The sequence below is a fragment of the Ascaphus truei genome, chromosome 21 (assembly GCF_040206685.1).
Source record: "Ascaphus truei isolate aAscTru1 chromosome 21, aAscTru1.hap1, whole genome shotgun sequence".
NCBI classification, from domain to species: Eukaryota; Metazoa; Chordata; class Amphibia; order Anura; family Ascaphidae; genus Ascaphus; species Ascaphus truei.
The window spans coordinates 2,755,235-2,778,062 of record NC_134503.1 but is presented as its reverse complement, the minus strand read 5'-3'; the positions used below and the strand labels follow the sequence as shown (position 1 = coordinate 2,778,062).

The 22,828-nt window shown below is 51.6% G+C and overlaps 1 protein-coding gene across 2 annotated transcripts in view; it reads right to left on the bottom strand.

The window, feature by feature from the left end:
- Nucleotides 1-22,828, bottom strand: part of PFKFB1 (6-phosphofructo-2-kinase/fructose-2,6-biphosphatase 1) — a 25,449-nt gene extending 2,621 nt beyond the window's left edge. The window contains exons 1-13 of one of the 2 annotated variants that reach the window (XM_075578417.1): nucleotides 22,312-22,828; nucleotides 10,503-10,628; nucleotides 9,900-9,996; nucleotides 9,054-9,120; nucleotides 8,345-8,419; nucleotides 7,486-7,542; nucleotides 7,241-7,362; nucleotides 3,784-3,991; nucleotides 2,543-2,689; nucleotides 1,740-1,844; nucleotides 1,291-1,420; nucleotides 1,066-1,128; nucleotides 142-206 (exon numbers count right to left, since the gene is read on the bottom strand). In XM_075578417.1, the coding sequence (XP_075434532.1) occupies nucleotides 142-206; nucleotides 1,066-1,128; nucleotides 1,291-1,420; nucleotides 1,740-1,844; nucleotides 2,543-2,689; nucleotides 3,784-3,991; nucleotides 7,241-7,362; nucleotides 7,486-7,542; nucleotides 8,345-8,419; nucleotides 9,054-9,120; nucleotides 9,900-9,996; nucleotides 10,503-10,628; nucleotides 22,312-22,339 (1,290 nt within the window). In that variant the 5' untranslated portion in view covers nucleotides 22,340-22,828. Of the gene's footprint in view, nucleotides 1-141; nucleotides 207-1,065; nucleotides 1,129-1,290; nucleotides 1,421-1,739; nucleotides 1,845-2,542; nucleotides 2,690-3,783; nucleotides 3,992-7,240; nucleotides 7,363-7,485; nucleotides 7,543-8,344; nucleotides 8,420-9,053; nucleotides 9,121-9,899; nucleotides 9,997-10,502; nucleotides 10,629-15,351; nucleotides 16,149-22,311 lie in introns of those variants that run through there. The other variant, XM_075578416.1, reaches the window with a different exon arrangement.

Below are 22,828 nucleotides of genomic sequence, written 5' to 3'. Positions count from 1 at the left end.
GATCTATTGATCTGTTCATGGAAACAGGGACGTGGGTAGCACACAGAATATAGGCCAGATCTAATCATGTGGACATGGCAGACATCGATCTGCCACAGACGTACATTTCCCCAGTGCTGCGACATATCTGCATGTACTCACCGACGGCCTCTCCCTGTGCGTGTTCACCGCCTCAATATTCATATATATGGACTCCACCTTACACCCTGCAGCGAGAAGATTAGCCCCATTAACTGAAGCACAAACAATGGCAGCCTCATTGTATATATTCAGTTTTGAAAGGTATCGGAAAACACGATTTCCGTTAATGGCACTAAAACATTTTACTTCCTTCTCTTTATACAGAAGGGGAGGAGAGGGGGGGACGGTTGTATTGCCAGCTTTGGGGAGGGAATGGAGGGGGCAGTGCCAGTTGCCCTAATGTCAGACACCCGCTGCGCGTTTTTAAATGTTAAAACATTTAGCAGCATTTCAACAATCTCTGTAATTGTTTTAAATATAAAACTCTTTGCAATGTGGCACTGAAGAGGTTAAAAAAAATATTCTCTATCCCTTTCTGCACTAAGTCCCTCACATGTCCTGTGTCACGCTGTGCACTGCAGGAGCAGAGCCTGGGGGGGTATCGCCCAGATACACAGCTGGAGGTTTCGGCTCTCCGTACCGCAGCGAAGATTTCAGGAATATACGGCGCATGGGGAAGTAAATGGAGCGCACGGGGAAGTAAATGGGGCGCACGGGGAAGTAAATGGGGCGCACGTTGGTTTTCTATATTATGCTGACACTACCCGGACAAAGCTGCTTTATTATCAAGGAGTGGAAGCCAACCAAAAGTATCAAGCAGTGGCTCATACATCCTATTCTATATGTGCCGTATAAAGACAATGTGCTGCGTATAATGCTCCGCCTCACTTTGTATGTTACATAACGTAAGCAGGACACCCTGAAAGTAACGCTTCTTCATACTCCTCATTACACTAAGTCAGTATGAGTTTCCGCGCCCCGATCGGTACCATCACATTCCTAGTATAAGTTGCCTGGAGAAAGGGAGGGCACGTGGTTACTCACCATATGCCACAGGGGTCAGTTTCAACACGGTGTGCAGGGGGCACTTGAGATAAGGTAACGCCTCTGGGGAAAGTGAAAAACAGGCCGTGTCAATGAAAAGGCAGTGCCACGTGGCGTGGCTGGTAATGATGTGGGAGCATTTTGTAATCTCTTCCATCTGTTTTGTGATGTAATTCACTGTGTACATGGCAGGCGCGTGGAAATACCCAACAGTAAGTGTCTCACCTGCACTCTTGTCCAGGAAGTACGCCAGCAGACAGCGCATGACCGCCTGGTGACAGATAACCAGCACATTCTCCTGACGCTCCAACTCCATTATCACCGGTTCCAGTCTCTGCACCAGGTCCTCGTAGGACTGTGATATGGGGGGGGGGGGGGGGGCGACAAAGGTTACAGGGCAGGACACACAGGGGACGTCTCAACCACCCCCCACCCTGACACCAACTACTTATTGGGACCATCATAGTGTGAGAGTCAGAGCTAGCCAGGTATCTCATGGTCAGAGAAAATACAGACAGGAGGAGTGTTTCATTGCCAGACGCAGCGTAGCTCCCATATCACATCTCCTGGATACCTAATGATAAATAAACACTGGAACTGCGATATAACGTGCTGTGCTGGCCGCGGTATCTGCTGCCTATACAGAGGAAGGTGTGGGCTGCGCGGTTATTCACCTCTCCTTTAGGGTATCTGTAACGATACTTGTCCTGGTCCCTCAGTGCAAACTCCTCAGGGAAATTCTCCTGTATCTCCTCATACGTCATATCCTCGCACACGCCCTGAAAACAACAAAAGCACCGGCCATTGCAAGACTGCTGGAGAAAGGGGGTTGAAATACTTATATAGTCAGCAATTCATGCTAAACGAGGGCAGATACTATGAACCATAAGCCACCTCTTCCGCCACGGTCACGCACTGGCTGTGGGACGTATTAACATGTGGGACATTTCGCTGCACAGATTTGATGAGCCAAAAGATCCCTTCTGCACATAATTTATTTGTACTAAGGAATGGACAGATTTGAGTGGTCATAGGGCCTTTTAGTCCAGGGGTGGGCAACTCCCGTCCTCAAGGGCCACCAACAGGTCAGGTTTTTAGGATATACCTGCTTCAGCACAGGTGGCTGTCGAAGGCAAGATATCTTAAAAACCTGACCTGTTGGCTGCCCACCTGTTTTAGCCTTTGTTACAAAACCTGCCATGTATCTGGCCGCTGCTCAGCTGGCGCATCCCCGCGCTGTGTGGAGACAGAGGCCGTGATCCACCTCTACCCGCTCAGCCCGGCGGAGAGGACGGGTGGTTTGCAGCCTCCCTGCCATGAGTGTGGCGTGCGATAGAGTAAGGTAATGAGTGTGCCATGTGTTGGGGGCCCTCTGACACAGAAGAGAGTTAATAGATGCATGGGTGTCTAACTAACTTGCAGCTATATACCCTATAGGCCTCCAGCCCCTCCTCAGAGGTCCCTATCCTTTACTCACAGCATCGATCTCATTCAGTGCCTTCCATTGTTCATAGGGCACGCCCAGCGCTTCCGCTGTCTGGATCGTGCGTTTCATGTGACTCGTCCAAACCTTGAGGTCCACAATCTGCTGGGAATGGACGAAGTTCCCGAGAGCGTGTGCAAACTGCAGGAGAAAGGGAGAGAGCAGGGAGTGTGCAAACTGCAGGAGAAAGGGAGAGCAGGGAGTGTGCAAACTGCAGGAGAAAGGGAGAGAGCAGGGAGTGTGCAAACTGCAGGAGAAAGAGAGAGAGCAGGGAGTGTGCAAACTGCATGAGAAGGGGAGAGAGCAGGGAGCGTGCAAACTGCAGGAGAAAGGGAGAGAGCAGGGAGCGTGCAAACTGCATGAGAAGGGGAGAGAGCAGGGAGCGTGCAAACTGCAGGAGAAAGGGAGAGAGCAGGGAGCGTGCAAACTGCAGGAGAAAGGGAGAGAGCAGGGAGCGTGCAAACTGCAGGAGAAAGGGAGAGAGCAGGGAGCGTGCAAACTGCAGGAGAAAGGGAGAGAGCAGGGAGCGTGCAAACTGCAGGAGAAAGGGAGAGAGCAGGGAGCGTGCAAACTGCAGGAGAAAGGGAGAGAGCAGGGAGCGTGCAAACTGCAGGAGAAAGGGAGAGAGCAGGGAGCGTGCAAACTGCAGGAGAAAGGGAGAGAGCAGGGTGTGCAAACTGCAGGAGAAAGGGAGAGAGCAGGGAGCGTGCAAACTGCAGGAGAAAGGGAGAGAGCAGGGAGCGTGCAAACTGCAGGAGAAAGGGAGAGAGCAGGGAGCGTGCAAACTGCAGGAGGAAGGGAGAGCAGGGAGTGTGCAAACTGCAGGAGAAAGGGAGAGAGCAGGGAGCGTGCAAACTGCAGGAGAAGTGAGGGAGCAGGGAGCATGCAAACTGCAGGAGAAAGGGAGAGAGCAGGGTGTGCAAACTGCAGGAGAAAGGGAGAGAGCAGGGAGCGTGCAAACTGCAGGAGAAGGGAGAGAGCAGGGAGCGTGCAAACTGCAGGAGAAAGGGAGAGAGCAGGGAGCGTGCAAACTGCAGGAGAAAGGGAGAGAGCAGGGAGCGTGCAAACTGCAGGAGAAGTGAGGGAGCAGGGAGCATGCAAACTGCAGGAGAAGTGAGGGAGCAGGGAGCATGCAAACTGCAGGAGAAGTGAGGGAGCAGGGAGCATGCAAACTGCAGGAGAAGGGAGTATGCAATGGGTGACATGCGTGACTAATGGTTGGTGGTGTGTCTCACATGTTTCCCGTTGAGGGACAGCCCCGAGTCCCCCCCAATCCTGCCCGTGAGGTTCAGCTCACTCTCTCCGTGCCGGCACAGGTAGATGGACCGGGGGGTGACGTGGATATTCATCAGGTAATACACCGTGCGGCTCTGTATATGATCCTGAACTCTGTTCACCAGGTATCGGCTCCCCACGTTAAAAATCTTAATGTAAGACAGGGAGCTGGGGGGGAGGGAGAGGGAAGGGGATAGAGAGAGAGGTGGGGGGGGGGAGGGAGAGGGAAGGGGATAGAGAGAGGTGGGGGGGGGAGGAGAGGGAAAGGGAGGGGGGGAGAGAGGCAGGAGAGGGAAGGGAGAGAAAGGGGGAGGAGAGGGAAGGGAGAGAGGGGGAAGGTGATAGAGAGAGGGGGGAAAGGGAGAAGCAGGAGAGAGGGGGGGAAAGAGGAGAGGCAGGAGAGGGAGAGAGAGAGGTGGGGGGGGGGGGGAGAGAGAGAGATCATAAAACTAAATTCTACTTCAACAACTGTGCCTTCAGGAAATAATATACTGTAGGTGTAATGATCCCGGAGCTGTCTCCCTGTGAGCAGGAGGACACGTTGCAAGGTTCTGCCAGCGCCTGTGGCAGCCGCGGGCACATGTTACGTGGTACAGAGGGAAAGCACTTGATCACTTAACTGTTTTAAACCCAACTCCTTCTTTCTGACTGAGCCACTAATTGAGCCAGCTGTGCTGAAGCAGGGATATCCTGAAAACCTGGCCTGTTGGCGGCCCTTGAGGACTGGAGTTGGGCACCCTCTTATCTCCATTGCAATGTTGCATGGTTTGTATAATTTAAGATGCGTCTGACCCGTATGCAGCCAGCGGTACAACACCTCCGGCAGTGAAGGTGTTAATACATTTACACCTTTAGGCCCCAAAGCCTAACCGTATCCTGCACAACATGTACCAGAGACCTGTAACAGGCGGAGTAAAGGATCCCAATGTTGCAGTGATAAGGGATGAGTTTTATAGCCACTGTAAGAAAGTTCAAACCGGCAGCCATTTTAAGATCCCCTGCCAATTTGCTACATCTACAAAATGGAGAAGAATTTCCCAATGAAACGCGGGTTTACAAGGGAAACTAAGGCAATCGCTAAAGGAGATGGATATGTGTGACTACTTCTAACAGCATTGTTATAGGAGGCACAAAGGGGTTAATTACAGCTTGACCGCAGGAGGCCTGTTTAGTAGCTGGACTTCAGCTATGTCCCTTCATTAACACATAATGAGGTAAACGTGTCTCAGTTATTCCTCAGTATCCAGAGGAAAGTGAGGGCATGGGGGCAAAGTGAGGGCCAGGGGGCAAAGTGAGGGCCAGGGGGCAAAGTGAGGGCCAGGGGGCAAAGTGAGGGCCAGGGGGCAAAGTGAGGGCCAGGGGGCAAAGTGAGGGCCAGGGGGCAAAGTGAAGGCCAGGGGGCAAAGTGAGGGCTAGTTGGGGATAGTGAGGGCCAGTTGGGGATAGTGAGGGCCAGTTGGGGATAGTGAGAGCCAGTTGGGGATAGTGAGGGCCAGTTGGGGATAGTGAGGGCCAGGGGGGAAGTGAGGGCCAGGGGGGAAAGTGAGGGCCAGGGGGGATAGTGAGGGCCAGGGGGGAAAGACCAAAGAAAAACTCAATTTAAGGCCATGTTAGCTGAGAATAAGGGAGGCTGCTCTTAAGTCTCTCCATGTGTAATATACATAGAAATGTTCCTGGTTCAAACCCCTGTCCTGTTCATCTGCTTGTAAGGCGGGGAGTTTAACACACACGTGAAACACTTACTTTGGGAAATCAGTAGAACTCCCCGTTTAGTCGCCCCCCCCCCCCCTCTGTGTCAGCCATTGTGTGTTTCGCAAACTGCTGAATCTGAGATTTACAAGGTGTGTGTGTGTTTTATGGTGTATACCGGTTACCGCTGCCTCGTATCATCGTCCGAGAGGCCCCGACATGGAAATGTACAAACAGACTCAAGACTTCCCTCTTTGACCTGCTCTATACCATGTGTCTAACCATTTAAATAAATCCTTTTTAACTCAATTTTTGATTGTTGCTCCAACTTCCTTCCTTATTGGATCCTGGCTGTGCTCCGTTGTTTCCTCCCATGGATTTCTAAATTCACTTCTACTTCACCACGTGAGGCACGCAAGACACGTGGAACTATGAACAGCGTCAACGACGCGAGTTACTTCTAGTTTCATTACTGCGTCACAATGGTACCCTGGCTGGGTTACTATGCTCCAGGGTGTTGATCCAAGTGTTTGTGGATAGACGGGGTTATTATTAACAGAACCCTGGTCTTCTCACTCACCAAATAGGATTTAATACATTATACACATCACCCATCAAAGAGCTGCACTGTGACTCTCACGGATGTGCTGTTTTTTGATTTTTGATCTTTTCCACTCAGGAACTTGTTTATGATACCAATCCTCCTATATTTTTTGATGCACTGTTTCTCTGGGGACTTTTGAGCCCTCATTACACAATTACTTCTGGGGTTAATGTTGGTTAGAAATGACATGCTTAAGACGTGAGTCACATCGATGGGTTCAGGCGAGTTTGCTGAATGTAACAATACTCATTTTGACCGTCTTGCGCCTAAGTTTGAGCAACAAATGTATATCTGCCCCTTGCCACCTCCTAAACCTCACGTGTTTGGCCTTATTACATCCGTCTCCTTGCAACGATTACAAATATCTAAACGTTATTCTTCAGAATAGATGTCATCCCGTGATATCCTATGTTAAATATAGCCCTCCAGCTAAGTGACCTGTTTGTCACTCCTCCCCGGGATGCCCAGGGGATATTGCAAGAATGTAAGGAGTTTTCTGAGGCCGGCAGCCAAGGATCTCAATCGTCTATAGCAGGGGTCTCCAAACGTTTCGGGACGCGGGACTCATCGTACTTTTTTTAAATATATTTTATAAATGAATGAATACGTTTTATTTGGATCTTTTTGGGAGTAATCGGCATGATATGATTCAGAACAAGAGAGGAAAGTGACAATTACAAACAAAGGAAGCCGCGCTTACACTGGGAAATGATATATAATGAGCAAAAATATATATATATTATATATTTCAAGTTGCTGCGGTCCGGATAAAACCTTGTGGGGGCCCGATGTGGCCCCTGGGCCGTAGTTTGGAGACCCCTGGTCTATAGCCTTCTAAACTATACATATTTCACTTTTAATGGGCAATCAGCCCCCCATTTAAGCCCTCTTTGTAGATCAGCAGACACTGGGAGGGTCTTGACATGTCATAAAAACGATTATTGTATTTTTAACATAATTTCTAACCAACGTTAACCAAGCACCAGACTGATAAAAATGCGTAATATTCCCCGCGATGTATATTATATTACACTTATGTTTTGTAACGGTTAGCTTTAAATGCGTGAAACGCGTTGAGTCCTATTGGGAGAAAAGTGCTATATAAATAAAGTTATTATTATTACCTGTCCAAATCATCGTTGAGAGGCTCATAATACATCTGATAACACTCAATTCTCTTCAGGAAATCCTCCACCACCTTCTCCCGGTCGCAGTCCTTGTAATCTGGGCTGGACAGCTTCACTTGCTGGGACAGAGACACAAGCGGTTCCAGTGAATCGGCGGTGGCGGCGGATCGCGTGGCTTAGCACCACATAATAAATATGTCTCTTAATCCGGACTGCCCCCGCCCCGCATCGTTCATTCTTACCATAATGTTTTCAGCGATTATATCGGGGTCGTCACAAATAGACTCGATGAAAAAAACCTTCAGGTTTGGAAAACAAATCAAGTGATTATTTAGAGCAGAGGTTTCCAACAGAACCCTATAATTATATTGTGACATTCTGCGGAACCCCAACCCTTTCTAATAGCGCGTCTGAGATCAGATGCATTGTAAGGAACCCCGACCCTCTCTAATAGCGCGTCTGAGATCAGATGCAGTGTAAGGAACCCCAACCCTCTCTAATAGCGCGTCTGAGATCAGATGCATTGTAAGGAACCCCGACCCTCTCTAATAGCGCGTCTGAGATCAGATGCAGTGTAAGGAACCCCAACCCTCTCTAATAGCACGTATGAGATCAGATGCAGTGTAAGGAACCCCAACCCTCTCTAATAGCGCGTCTGAGATCAGATGCATTGTAAGGAACCCCAACCCTCTCTAATAGCGCGTCTGAGATCAGATGCATTGTAAGGAACCCCAACCCTCTCCAATAGCGCGTCTGAGATCAGATGCATTGTAAGGAACCCCATAGGATTAATGGGGATTCCCCAAGGATTCAAGTTCCTGTGTTGCTCTGCAATGTGCTGCAGGATATTTTGGCACTGCAGGGCTAAGGACGAGGGTCCCGCAATCTTTCATGTGTTATAGGAAGCGGGCGCCGATTGCATAAACCTGCAGTGAGATAGCAGAATAATATGAATGTGGCTTCAGGTGTCTCAGCGAGAATCGGGGAGCAAATGGCCACACCTGGCAAAGTGGGCACAGATTGAAAGGGCACAAGGGCCGACTCCTAAATTCCCAGATGAACCCCAGACTACACACTGCTGTTACACTCCCCACACAGTACCTTGTACCCATGCTCCTTAGCAAACTGCAGGATCAGGGACCTTCGCTCCCTCGTGGTATTAGTGGCATCGAACACCTATAGGATAAAGCGAGAGCGCGCGGTTACCCCCCGCCCTACACACCGGCACTCCACTTTAATTCAGTGACCGCGTATTAAATGAAACCCCAATAACACGTCGCTACACGCATTGTGGGTGCACTAATGTGAAAATAGTTAGAAATCCAACACCATGTGTATCACGTTTAACCGTGGCTACAAGTGGCTACAAGTGTTTTTCGTGTCCCAGAAACCGTTGGCTCCGCGACATAACGTGGTAACATATCCCACGAGACACAGAAACGCCGTGGTTTGTGCCTAGCGGAGCAGCAGCGCTCCCCAGGTTATCGGAAGCCGGTCACAGGAAAAGGATCCGCAGAAATGTATTCGCATGAATATTTTCCCCAAAACAGAGAACAAACAGGTTCCTTTTTTATTAAAGATGTAATGTGTAATCAGGAGGAAAAAGCCAAGTGATGCACCCAAAAAATAACATTTGGGCACATGCAGGTGACTGGACATTTAACTATTTGCTGCGTGAATGGGATAATGCTATGGTCCCAATTCTTGCACTAAAGGGGCGAGAGGAGAATTTGGAGGGGCAGTGTGAGGGCCTCAGATTCAGCTGCCCTATGATGGGTATGTAGGCACGTGTGCCCAGGTAGGTCCTCACCGCCACGTGCCCCGCCTCCTGTGACAGGTAAGTGTTGACGTCTCTCAGGGCGGTGAGTGCGCACTGCCTGCAAAGTAAAGGGGACAGTCACTGCCAGCTAATGTCAGTGAGCCTCCCCCTGGCACAGCCTCCCAGTCACTGCCAACTCATGTGAGTGAGCCTCCCCCTGGCACAGCCTCACAGTCACTGCCAGCTAATGTCAGTGAGCCTCCCCCTGGCACAGCCTCCCAGTCACTGCCAACTCATATGAGTGAGCCTCCCCCTGGCACAGCCTCACAGTCACTGCCAGCTAATGTCAATGAGCCTCCCCCTGGCACAGCCTCACAGTCACTGCCAGCTAATGTCAGTGAGCCTCCCCCTGGCACAGCCTCCCAGTCACTGCCAACTCATGTGAGTGAGCCTCCCCCTGGCACAGCCTCACAGTCACTGCCAGCTAATGTCAGTGAGCCTCCCCCTGGCACAGCCTCACAGTCACTGCCAGCTAATGTCAGTGAGCCTCCCCCTGGCACAGCCTCACAGTCACTGCCAGCTCTGCCCTGGCACATAGAGACACACATACAAGGACACAGCCACTCCTATGTATTCACATGCAGTCACACAGAAACATAGTATGATTATATCCAGACACAAACACCCAGTCATATAGACACACCCCGGTGCAACACAAACATACACACTTCCGTATTCGCATGACACACATGTACGCTCACTTCAATATCCGCATGACACACAAACGCTCACTTCTGTATCTGCATAACACACGCATGTATGCTCACTTCCGTATCCGCATGTCACACGTGTGTACGCTCACTTTCATGTCGGCATGACACACGCATGTATGCTCACTTCCTTATCTGCATGGCCTCCTGGTTGTCTGGACGGAAAAACTCGTAGCTTTTGTACGTTCGCACGGCCTCGCGGCGATACTGTCCAACGTTAAATACTGCGCACAGGAGACAGGAACACGGGAACACGGGAACACGGGGGGGGGGGGGGGGGAGAGAAAGATACTGAAAAGTAAACAGATCATTCCATCTCACTCTATTTTATCCAAAGCGCTCTTCAGATTTCGTAAACCTAACACCGTGGGATTTAATCTGCACGCGCGTGATGCAAAATGCAAACACCATCTTAAAACACGGACGCTCAGCTGCAGCTTCACAAGGACAAGGGCACTAAAGTTCAATAGCCAATATAGCTCGTCACCGGCTATGCAAGAGAGACGAGGATCGATGAAGCCGATCACGCTAGCGGGAATGTGACATGGTACAAAGCGGCCTGACATCCTTTGGTTAAAACTCCTTCACTAGCAAAAGGGCCATCAAGGGTTCCCAGCAAATTAATTCCAATCAGAAGATTGCTGTTTCTAACGAACTGCTGCCAGTTGAGTGGGCGTTAAAGACAAGAGCATTAAAAGCGCTCCCCGAAAAGATGGGACTGGACGTGTACCTTTGGTGGGGGTTCCGATCCAGTTGAGGTAGCGGGTGAGTTTCTTGGAGATGTAGGTTTTTCCCCGGGCAGGAAGCCCGACCAGGATGATCATAGTGGGAGAGTTTGTGAACTGGGGGATGGAGGCTGCGAGAGAGGAGACGAGAGAACGCATGCTACATATATCTCCATGTATCCACGCACGCGCATGGGATACTAGTATCACAATAACACTTTATTTCAAACACAAGACCTTTCAACTAAGGAGCAAAGCCTACTCTCTAAGCAGGACAAGTATCACAGGAGGTACACAGCCTCCTGTTAGGGGAGTAGGCGGAAGTAACGCTGCAGAGACCCCGAGGGGGCAGTTATCAGGCAGAATCTAAGAAATTTCACAATCGGGACTAATGTGAATAGGATGAAAAATATTGTGTTGGTAAAAGTGAGGATATTTACACTGAAGGGTGTGACTGGCAACACATGAAGGTAACACGTTACCAAACAGAATCTGAGGAATAGGGATTGGAATCGCTCTCCAGAACATGGGTGCTCAAAACCAGTCCTCAAGCACCCCCTCCCCCCCCCCCCCCCCACTCCAACAGAACAGGTTTTCAGGATATCACTGCTGCAGCACAGGTGGTTCAATCAGAATTGAGCCACCTGTGCTAAAGCTGGCATATCCTGAAAACCTGACCTGTTGGGGGGAGGGCCTTGAGAACCCCTGATATAGATGTAACAGACGCAGGAACACAAACCATGCGTCTTTGTATATGTGCTACACAAGGTTCTAGTGTGAAAAGACGCCCTGGGCAGAAAAGCTTACAATTCAATGGGCGTGTGGCACAGATAATACGCGTGCGCAATGGGAGACAGCGAGAGGGGAACTGGGTTGGAGGTAACTAGTTAATAATGAAACCATTAGTGACAGCATACAGGAAGACACAGCCACATTGCCTGAGCATGGCTGTTCCTCCGCTGCACATGCTGGCAGTTAGGTGGGTTATAAATACTGACGTCCCCACGCGGAGCAGCTCACCATTGCAAAATGGGTTCAGCACATTTACAGCTATGATGCTCCCAGTACTGCTTAGCACTGCAGCCAAACCCAGCGACAGCAGCTCATTCCCAGCCCTGTTTTGCAGTTGAGAGCTGCAACTTTTAAAGGATCTTCAAGCTCTATAAATACTGGTAAACACAACCGCACATCCCCCAGCGACTGTCCCCGTCACTGGCAGTCTCTTAGTCCCATTCTATCCCTGCACTCTCATCCCCCAGCGCCTGTCCCCATGTCGAAAGGCAGTCTCTTAGTGCCATTCTATCCCTGCACTCTCTTTCCCCAGCGCCTGTCCCCATGTCACTGACAGTCTCTTAGTGCCATTCTATCCCTGCACTCTCATTCCTCAGGCCTGTCCCCATGTCACTGGCAGTCTCTTAGTGCCATTCTATCCCTGCACTCTCATTCCCCAAGCCTGTCCCCATGTCACTAGCAGTCTCTTAGTGCCATTCTATCCCTGCACTCTCATTCCCCAGCGCCTGTCCCCATGTCACTGGCAGTCTCTTAGTGCCATTCTATCCCTGCACTCTCATTCCCCAGGCCTGTCCCCATGTCGAAAGGCAGTCTCTTAGTGCCATTCTATCCCTGCACTCTCTTTCCCCAGCGCCTGTCCCCATGTCACTGACAGTCTCTTAGTGCCATTCTATCCCTGCACTCTCATTCCTCAGGCCTGTCCCCATGTCACTGGCAGTCTCTTAGTGCCATTCTATCCCTGCACTCTCATTCCCCAAGCCTGTCCCCATGTCACTAGCAGTCTCTTAGTGCCATTCTATCCCTGCACTCTCATTCCCCAGCGCCTGTCCCCATGTCACTGGCAGTCTCTTAGTGCCATTCTATCCCTGCACTCTCATCCCCCAGCGCCTGTCCCCATGTCACTAGCAGTCTCTTAGTGCCATTCTATCCCTGCACTCATTCCCCAGCGCCTGTCCCCATGTCACTAGCAGTCTCTTAGTGCCATTCTATCCCTGCACTCTCATCCCCCAGCGCCTGTCCCCATGTCACTAGCAGTCTCTTAGTGCCATTCTATCCCTGCACTCTCATCCCCCAGCGCCTGTCCCCATGTCACTAGCAGTCTCTTAGTGCCATTCTATCCCTGCACTCTCATCCCCCAGCGCCTGTCCCCATGTCACTAGCAGTCTCTTAGTGCCATTCTATCCCTGCACTCTCATCCCCCAGCGCCTGTCCCCATGTCACTGGCAGTCTCTTAGTCCCATTCTATCCCTGCACTCTCATTCCCCAGCACCTGTCCCCATGTCACTAGCAGTCTCTTAGTGCCATTCTATCCCTGCACTCTCATCCCCCAGCGCCTGTCCCCATGTCACTGACAGTCTCTTAGTGTGTGTAGGTATGTTAATTAGTATAGCACCATCCATGTACACAGCGCTGTACCGCAGTAATACACGTGGCATAACAATAGGAGACAGTATGGGGAAAAGGGCTAGAGACAAAAAAGGAACATCAGGAAAAGGAGCCGTGCCCTGAGAGCTTAGTCTCTCCCTGCACCCCGCGCCCTGAGAGCTTCGTCTCTCCCTGCGCCCATCTCTCCCTGCGCCCCGCGCCCTGAGAGCTTAGTCTCTCCCTGCGCCCATCTCTCCCTGCACCCCGCGCCCTGAGAGCTTACAGTCTCTCCCTGCGCCCATCTCTCCCTGCACCCCACGCTTACAGAGAGAGCCCTGAGCCCTGAGAGCTTACAGTCTAAGTGACAACCTTAGTGCCCACCTCTCCCTGCACCCTGTGCCCTTCTCTCCCTGCACCCCATGCCCACCTCTCCCTGCACCCTGTGCCCACCTCTCCCTGCACCCCGAGCCTGTGCCCACCTCTCCCTGCACCCCGAGCCTGTGCCCACCTCTCCCTGCACCCCGTGCCCACCTCTCCCTGCACCCCGAGCCTGTGCCCGCCTGTGCCCACCTCTCCCTGCACCCCGAGCCTGTGCCCTTCTCTCCCTGCACCCCGTGCCTGTGCCCATCTCTCCCTGCACCCCGAGCCTGTGCCCATCTCTCCCTGCACCCCGTACCTGTGCCCATCTCTCCCTGCACCCGTGCCCACCTCTCCCTGCACCCCGTACCTGTGCCCATCTCTCCCTGCATCCCGAGCCTGTGCCCTTCTCTCCCTGCACCCCGTGCCCACCTCTCCCTGCACCCCGTACCTGTGCCCATCTCTCCCTGCACCCCGAGCCTGTGCCCTTCTCTCCCTGCACCCCGTGCCCACCTCTCCCTGCACCCCGTGCCTGTGCCCATCTCTCCCTGCACCCCTTGCCTGTGCCCATCTCTCCCTGCACCCCGTACCTGTGCCCATCTCTCCCTGCACCCGTGCCCACCTCTCCCTGCACCCCGTATCTGTGCCCATCTCTCCCTGCACCCGTGCCCATCTCTCCCTGCACCCCGTGCCCATCTCTCCCTGCACCCCGTGCCCATCTCTCCCTGCACCCCGACCCCGTGCCAATGCCGATCTCTCCCTGCACCGTGCCCATCTCTCCCTGCACCCCGTGCCTGTGCCCACCTCTCCCTGCACCCCCGTGCCTGTGCCCATCTCTCCCTGCACCCTGTGCCCATCTCTCCCTGCACCCCGAGCCTGTGCCCATCTCTCCCTGCACCCCGTGCCTGTGCCCATCTCTCCCTGCACCCCGTGCCTGTGCCCATCTCTCCCTGCACCCCGAGCCTGTGCCCATCTCTCCCTGCACCCCGTGCCTGTGCCCATCTCTCCCTGCACCCCAAGCCTGTGCCCATCTCTCCCGGCACCCCGTGCCTGTGCCCATCTCTCCCTGCACCCCGTGCCCATCTCTCCCTGCACCCCGTGCCCGTGCCCATCTCTCCCTGCACCCCGTGCCCACCTCTCCCTGCACCCATGCCCATCTCTCCCTGCACCCCGTGCCCACCTCTCCCTGCACCCCGTACCTGTGCCCATCTCTCCCTGCACCCGTGCCCATCTCTCCCTGCACCCCATGCCCATCTCTCCCTGCATCCCGACCCCGTGCCAATGCCCATCTCTCCCTGCACCGTGCCTATCTCTCCCTGCACCCCGTGCCTGTGCCCATCTCTCCCTGCACCCCGTGCCCATCTCTCCCTGCACCCCGTGCCCATCTCTCCCTGCACCCCGTGCCCATCTCTCCCTGCACCCCGACCCCGTGCCAATGCCGATCTCTCCCTGCACCGTGCCCATCTCTCCCTGCACCCCGTGCCTGTGCCCACCTCTCCCTGCACCCCCGTGCCTGTGCCCATCTCTCCCTGCACCCTGTGCCCATCTCTCCCTGCACCCCGAGCCTGTGCCCATCTCTCCCTGCACCCCGTGCCTGTGCCCATCTCTCCCTGCACCCCGTGCCTGTGCCCATCTCTCCCTGCACCCCGAGCCTGTGCCCATCTCTCCCTGCACCCCGTGCCTGTGCCCATCTCTCCCTGCACCCCAAGCCTGTGCCCATCTCTCCCGGCACCCCGTGCCTGTGCCCATCTCTCCCTGCACCCCGTGCCCATCTCTCCCTGCACCCCGTGCCCGTGCCCATCTCTCCCTGCACCCCGTGCCCACCTCTCCCTGCACCCATGCCCATCTCTCCCTGCACCCCGTGCCCACCTCTCCCTGCACCCCGTACCTGTGCCCATCTCTCCCTGCACCCGTGCCCATCTCTCCCTGCACCCCATGCCCATCTCTCCCTGCACCCCGACCCCGTGCCAATGCCCATCTCTCCCTGCACCGTGCCTATCTCTCCCTGCACCCCGTGCCTGTGCCCACCTCTCCCTGCACCCCTTGCCCACCTCTCCCTGCACCCCGTGCCTGTCCCCATGACTCTCAGTCCCCATCTCCCCTTCGGGTCCCCGCACTCACATCCTCTCCGCTGCTGCAGCCTCTCGCACTGCTGCGGGATCCATATTTTCTGCAGCCGCGTCTGTGTCAGCTCTCTCAGCTTGTCTGCCATCTGCTGCCTGGGCGTCCTTGTCACCGCTCGCTCTGCTGCTCCCCTCTCGGAGTGGCTGCACGCAGCATCTGAGGTGTCCCTGCACTGCATGGCCAGCCCTGACCTGTGTCACTTTGTGCCCTACCACCTGACACAGACGTGCAGCGAGCGTGGGTTAGCGCGTGTGTTTGTGTGCGAGGGGCAGGGGAAGGAACCCAGGGCTCCTGAACCCTGCTGCTAGTGTGAAAGAGGAGAGCAGCCCCCTCCCCTCTCAGTGCTTCACAAGGAAAAAGCAGCCAGAAGGGGAGGAAACCCAGTGTGAGGAAGGAGAACACAGGATCATTCCTGTTACACAACCGGTTCCCCCCCCCCCCCACCTGCCCGGACATTGGCACCCGGCTCCTCGTAGATTGCAAGCTCTGCGGGGCAAGTGTTAGGACCTGCGATATTAAGGCCATGCCTTGAAAGTGGCTCGCAGGCTTATACGCTTTGGCCAAAGGGGTTAACTAAAATTACCCTTTTATTCAAGAGATATATAGGTTTTTCAGTGTGTATTTTTGTCACATTGGATGTTGCTCTGAACTTCTTTGTTTCTTGTTTTATACAATCCACCCCCGTTTCTCTAGATATAAATTCCTCCAGAACTTTCTTAAAAACCCCAGTTGCTTCCAGCTGTGACATTGAATGCTGCTGCATTATAATGAGGGGGGTTGTAATGAGGGGAGGGGGGCTGTAATGAGGGGAGGGGGGGGCTGTAATGAAGGGTGTTATAATGAGAGGGGGGAAGGGGAGGGGTGGTAAAGGTTCTGCTTTGTATGATTGGGAATACCTGGTAGCTGGCAGTGATGCAGGCGCAAGGTGTGCGTTTGTTATAGGTTGTTAAGGATTTTTAACCCACCCAAGAGATCTTCCAGATGTGAAACTATTACATGCTAAAAAAGCATAGAAATGACCGTGCTTCCCGAAGCTCGTAGGTTTCATGCCCCATGGCAGTAAGGGGTTAAGGTGTTCTTAGTAGGGGTGGGGTTGGGGAGGGTCCCACGGTGGGGGTGGGGGGGGATTTGGGACAATGGATATGATCTCCTTCTGTGCATGCACACAGATCAGGCGGGATCCAGGGAGCGGACATGGAACACACAGCAAAACGATCACATCCTCCTGCACTCAAGTCATGTGTGTAACACATGTTTATGTTGCTTCATGCGTGTCACATGTCTCCTAACTAAATAGTCTCACATGCCGGCACGTGACACTGTCTAAGGATGTCACCCACAACTTTTCTATTGCTCCATATAACCCCTCCCTATAACTCCTATTGCTCTGTATAACCCCTCCCTATAACTCCTCCTATTCCCTCATATATCCTCTCCCTATAACTCCTCCTATTACCCCATATATCCTCTCTATAACTCCTCCTATTGCCCCATATAACCCCTCCCTATAACTCCTCCTATTAACCTATAACTCCTCCTATTCCCTCATAACTTCTCCCTATAACTCCTATTACCCCATATATCCTCTCTATAACTCCTCCTATTGACCATATAACCGCTCCCTATAACTCCTCCTGTTACCCCATATAACCACTCCCTATAAGTCCTCTTATTACCCCATATAACCGCTCCCTATAACTCCTCCTATTACCCCATATAACCGCTCCCTATAACTCCTCCTATTACCCCATATAACCGCTCCCTATAACTCCTCCTATTACCCCATATAACCGCTCCCTATAACTCCTCCTATTACCCCATATAACCGCTCCCTATAACTCCTCCTATTACCCCATATAACCGCTCCCTATAACTCCTCCTATTACCCCATATAACCGCTCCCTATAACTCCTCCTATTACCCCATATAACCGCTCCCTATAACTCCTCCTATTACCCCATATAACCGCTCCCTATAACTCCTCCTATTACCCCATATAACCGCTCCCTATAACTCCTCCTATTACCCCATATAACCGCTCCCTATAACTCCTCCTATTACCCCATATAACCGCTCCCTACAACTCTTATGAATCTGCATTATTTAAAGAAGCAAAACGTCTTGTTTTTATCAATTCTGTAGCACTAAATAACAGTGACTATTTTATTTATTTTTAATTCAACTCTTAATGCCATTTTTAAAGCAGCAGGCCAAGCTGCAGTTTTATTTTTTTATTTATTTTTTCCCCCCTTTAATATGTGCATCAATACAATCCACACAATGATAAGTAATTAGAAAAGTTGCCGATCGGTGAAGATTTGGCTCGGGGGTTCATTAAATGTCTGTCAGTGCAGCAGAAGAGGACCAAAGATACAAAGTTCTGTGGGGAAGATCATGTGACTAGGCAGTCACTAGATGCAATTGGTGCACTGCTAGAGAGAGGGCGGGGCTCAAAAAGGGGTGTGCCAGAGCCTGGTTCAGAAGAGGAAGGGGATGTGACTTTGTAAATGGTTGCTACAGAAACAAAAAATGTTTGTTACACTATAATACATTAAATATGTCAGCTAGAGTCGTTTAAAAAAAAAATATATATATATATATTCTTATATTACAGAACTGATTAAAAAAACAACAAAAAACACACGCACTTGGTCTGCAGGTCTAATGAGTTTTAAAGCATCCTTTGAATTCTATAGCAGGTTTAGCCAACCTCCCCAGCAGTGCAAGATCTTTGCAACAGTTTCCTTTTTGTGATAATTTGTTGCAAACGTTCCCAGCAGTTTGAGCTGCAAACTGTAACAATAGATAATTTTACCTTTGTGATATAAGGATACATTGTAGCTGCTGAGCTAGGCCGCGTTTATAGTGCCTGGCGACGGTGACGCGACGTAGCGCGAAAACAAATACATTGAATCCGTCGCATGCGCTTATAGTAGGCGCAATGGCGACGGAACGACCAAAAATGTTGTAGTCGGTGTTATTTGATTTTTTTTTTTAGAGACAGTCGCCACATGTGACTGTTTTCAAACCAATCACAGAGCGCCTAGTGCACTCTGCCCTCCCCCTTCGTGACGTCACTGGCCTTGTCGCCAGCAACGTCGCTCAAAACGAAAGTTCAACTTTCGCCAGTGGCGACGGCTGACTTCATCGGCGCTATAAGCGCGGCCTTACGCTGACTGAAGCTGCCATTATGTTAGGCACACACTCCGGATGTTGGCAGATTTAGAACAGGAGCACCAAACGCTTGTTGGTGTCAAATCAATGTCTAATTATACATTCTGTACGATACATTACAGCGCTTCCGTATCGGAGACGCCGAGACCCCACAAACATGCAAAACCGCCCAAAATGCATTTGCTACATTTTAAATGTCTACCCCCCCCTCCAAATTCGACTCCCTGCATAATGTTTCGCCAAGCCTCAAAGAGTAAATGTCGCCAAACGAGTAATAGGTCAATGAAATAAATCGCCAGGTCGCAAACGCGTTTCGCTGTCTGTTTATCTTCTCACCGCCGACAAATTGTGGCACTTTAGTAAATTGGGCAGATTTGCATATTAAGTGAGATGGCAATGCTCCCTGGATTAATGCTCCCCGGATTAATACTCGCCGGGCTGGGACACGACTTCATGTGAATGCTTTGTCTCTCTCGTCCGTAGAGCAGAAATTATCAGCAAGACGCGGAAGTGCACAAATACTTCCTATTACTGGGAATATGCGTTAATGTTCCCCGAGGTATCAATCCAGAAGAACCAGTTTAGAGAACGCTCAGCCAGGTTAGTCACACGGGCGGAGGCGCGGGACCGAAGGGAGAGATAGCGCAGCTGCCAAGCGAGTTTGGCCCGGTAGGAATTTAGCACTTCCCATGATATTCAAAAGAGCTGGCTTTCTGCAGGATAAATTACCCCCTACAGTACTCATCTGGTAATAAGAGTCTGGGAGTAACGCGAGTATAAGGCAGGTTTGTTGTCATACTGAACGGCAGGGACATATTTAAAGGGTTAAAGCCCAATATGTAGTACCTCTCCCTATACACAGCCGAATATCTAATTACCTCTGTATATACAGCTAAACACCTAATACAGTACCTCTCCCTATATGCAGCCAAACACCTAATACCTCTCCCTATATACAGCTGAACATGTAATACCTCTCCCTATATACAGCCAAACACCTAATACCTCTCCCTATATACAGCTAAACACCTAATACCTCTCCCTATATACAGAATCACTTTACTCTCCTAAATCTGTCTAAGCGTCTCTGAAATCCCTCTCCTGGCTTCCTATTAAATCTCATATATACCCTCCACTGCCCCTCCATACATCTCACCCTAATATCTCACTATACCCTCCTCTGCCCCTCCATACATCTCACCCTAATATCTCACTATACCCTCCTCTGCCCCTCCTTACATCTCACCCTAATATCTCACTATACCCTCCTCTGCCCCACCTTACATCTCACCCTAATATCTCACTATACCCTCCTCTGCCCCTCCATACATCTCACCCTAATATCTCACTATACCCTCCTCTGCCCCTCCTTACATCTCACCCTAATATCTCACTATACCCTCCTCTGCCCCTCCATACATCTCACCCTAATATCTCACTATACCCTCCTCTGCCCCACCTTACATCTCACCCTAATATCTCACTATACCCTCCTCTGCCCCTCCTTACATCTCACCCTCATATCTCACTATACCCTCCTCTGCCCCTCCTTACATCTCACCCTCATATCTCACTATACCCTCCTCTGCCCCTCCTTATATCTCACCCTAATATCTCACTATACCCTCCTCTGCCCCTCCTTACATCTCACCCTAATATCTCACTATACCCTCCTCTGCCCCTCCTTACATCTCACCCTAATATCTCACTATACGCCCCTCCTTACATCTCACCCTAATATCTCACTATACCCGCCTCTGCCCCTCCTTACATCTCACCCTAATACAGGCATACCCCGCATTAACGTACGCAATGGGACCGGAGCATGTATGTAAAGCGAAAATGTACTTAAAGTGAAGCACTACCTTTTCCCACTTATCGATGCATGTACTGTACTGCAATCGTCATATACGTGCATAACTGATGTAAATAACGCATTTGTAACAGGCTCTATAGTCTCCCCGCTTGCGCACAGCTTCGGAACAGGTAGGGAGACGGTATTGCTGTTCAGGACGTGCTGACAGGCGCATGCGTCAGCTGGCGTTTTCCTATTGAGCGATATGTACTTACTCGCGAGTGTACTTAAAGTGAGTGTCCTTAAACCGGGGTATGCCTGTATCTCACTATACACCCCTCTGCCCCTCCTTACATCTCACCCTAATTTCTCACTATACACCGCCCCGACTCTTGCGTTCTGCTGAAGGATGTCTTCTGTCTGCCCCTTTTGTATCTAAAGCCCTCTCCCGCCTAAAACCTCTCTCGCTCACTGCCCCGCACCCCTGGGACGCCCTTCCCCTCAATATCCGACACACGCCCTCTCTCTCCATGTTTTATTTATAACATATTTTACCAGGACGTAATACATTGAGAGTTACCTCTCGTTTTCACGTATGTTTAAGACCCACCTCTGTAACGCAGCTTACGGCAGCTCCGTGGCTGATACTATACACCTCGTGCACTGACCCCCTGCAGACGCACTGACCAGAACCCCCTCCTACTGTCTCTGTAAGTTCTCCCTAATCACCACTTAGATTGTAAGCTCCTCGGGGCAGGGACTCCTTATCTCAGGGGTGCGCAAAGTGGAGGACGCAAGATTTGTCTGGGGGTCGCGGCGGCGGTGGCTGCAGAGGCCTCGCTCTCTTCCCCACAGCATTTAAATGGAGTTCCGGGGGATCGCGTGAGGCCTCTGCAGCGTCTCCTACCTCGTCTTCGGCAACGCGGCACCAAACGACTCAGCAGGGTCATGTGACATGACGTGACCCCGCACGTCATTTGATGCCGGATTTTAGGTAAGGGGGGGTGGGGGGGGCGTGAGCACAGGGGCGGGGGGGTCGCGCAGCGCACAAAGTTTGTGCACCCCTGCCTTATCCTAATGTTTTGTCTGAAGCGCTATTTGGGGGCCAATCCTGAAATCTCGGTCCCCGTGCTTTGTGCACTGAATACAGGACGGGGGCCCAGTTCTTGTTAGCAGGACCCTTGTTAGAAAGATTGCAAGCCACGGATACAGAGCCACGGACGCAGGGCCACGGAATGCGTCTCTGCGGCCAAAGTGCCTTTAAAAATGAGTGGTTCTGTGTCAGATTTCAAGAAAGAACGAATGTATTTGACTTCCTTTTTGTTATTAAACATCTCTTTCCCCCGCGCTGCTTGTCGCTCCGGCAGTGATAATGGCCTATAAGCTATAATTAGATTGTAAGCTCTTCGGGGCAGGGACTTCTTTCCCTAATGTTACTTCTATGTGTGAAGCGCTTGTTCCCGCTATGTTATATTATTATGTCCTGTGTATTACTGCTGTGACGCGCTATATAAATAAAGATATACATACATATACCTCTGTGTATATTCAGCTCAATACGCAATACCTCTCCTTATATACAGCCTAACATCTAATACCTCTCATATACACAGCCGAGTATCTAATAGCTCTCTGTATATACAGCCCAATACATAATACCTCTCCTTATACACAGCCTAACATCTAATACCTCTTCTTATACACAGCTGAGCATCTAATACCTTTCCTTATACAGTGCCTGGCGTTTGTCACACTGGCCTCACTCCATGCTGTTTATCCCTGAGCCTGAAGGTTTTCCCTTGTCACCGTGCTCCTTAACCCTTTCACCACCTGAGAAGCAGGCAGCCCATTATCTCGCAAGGGGTTATGGGCCTAGCAGCAGGGCAAGCCGCCCCGCACACATCCCAAAGGGGGCAGCACTAATACCCTGACCCCCACAAACACCCCCCAGGAGGAGCGTGCATACGAAGAGGTCACCAAGCTCTCACCCGGTATCCTGCAGGCCCTCTCGTCCATGTCTCCGGCGGGAAGTGGGTCGGGACTGAAACAGGCCACAGCTCCTCTGAGTCCAGGCGCGTATAAAAGGTCAGCGCTGACATTAACCGGGAATAAAAATAAAAGCCCCAGCCCCTGCCCCGCGCGTCTCACTGACGGGAGCTTAATATATTCTCCCAGCACCTGCTGCTCTTGCTGCACTGTAATAAGCCTCTGGCAGCTCAGAGTGATAGCTGCTCACACCCCAGCAGCCCTGACCTATGACACGCACCAGAACTTGAGATTGCTGCTGGGCCAGTACCACACATGCCGGAGGGCAATCACAGCAGGGGATCTGGGGGGGAGGGGTCACTGGGACCCCGTCCCTAGGGGCCTGCAACACATTGCTATGCATAGTATTATGCTGCTCAGTAGGGGGTTCATGGGGCAGTTTGGCGGTGAAAGGGTTAAGGAAGGATCTTGTTAGCGCCGCAGTTTTTGACGCCAGTTTCGAGTCAGATTTTGTGCAGT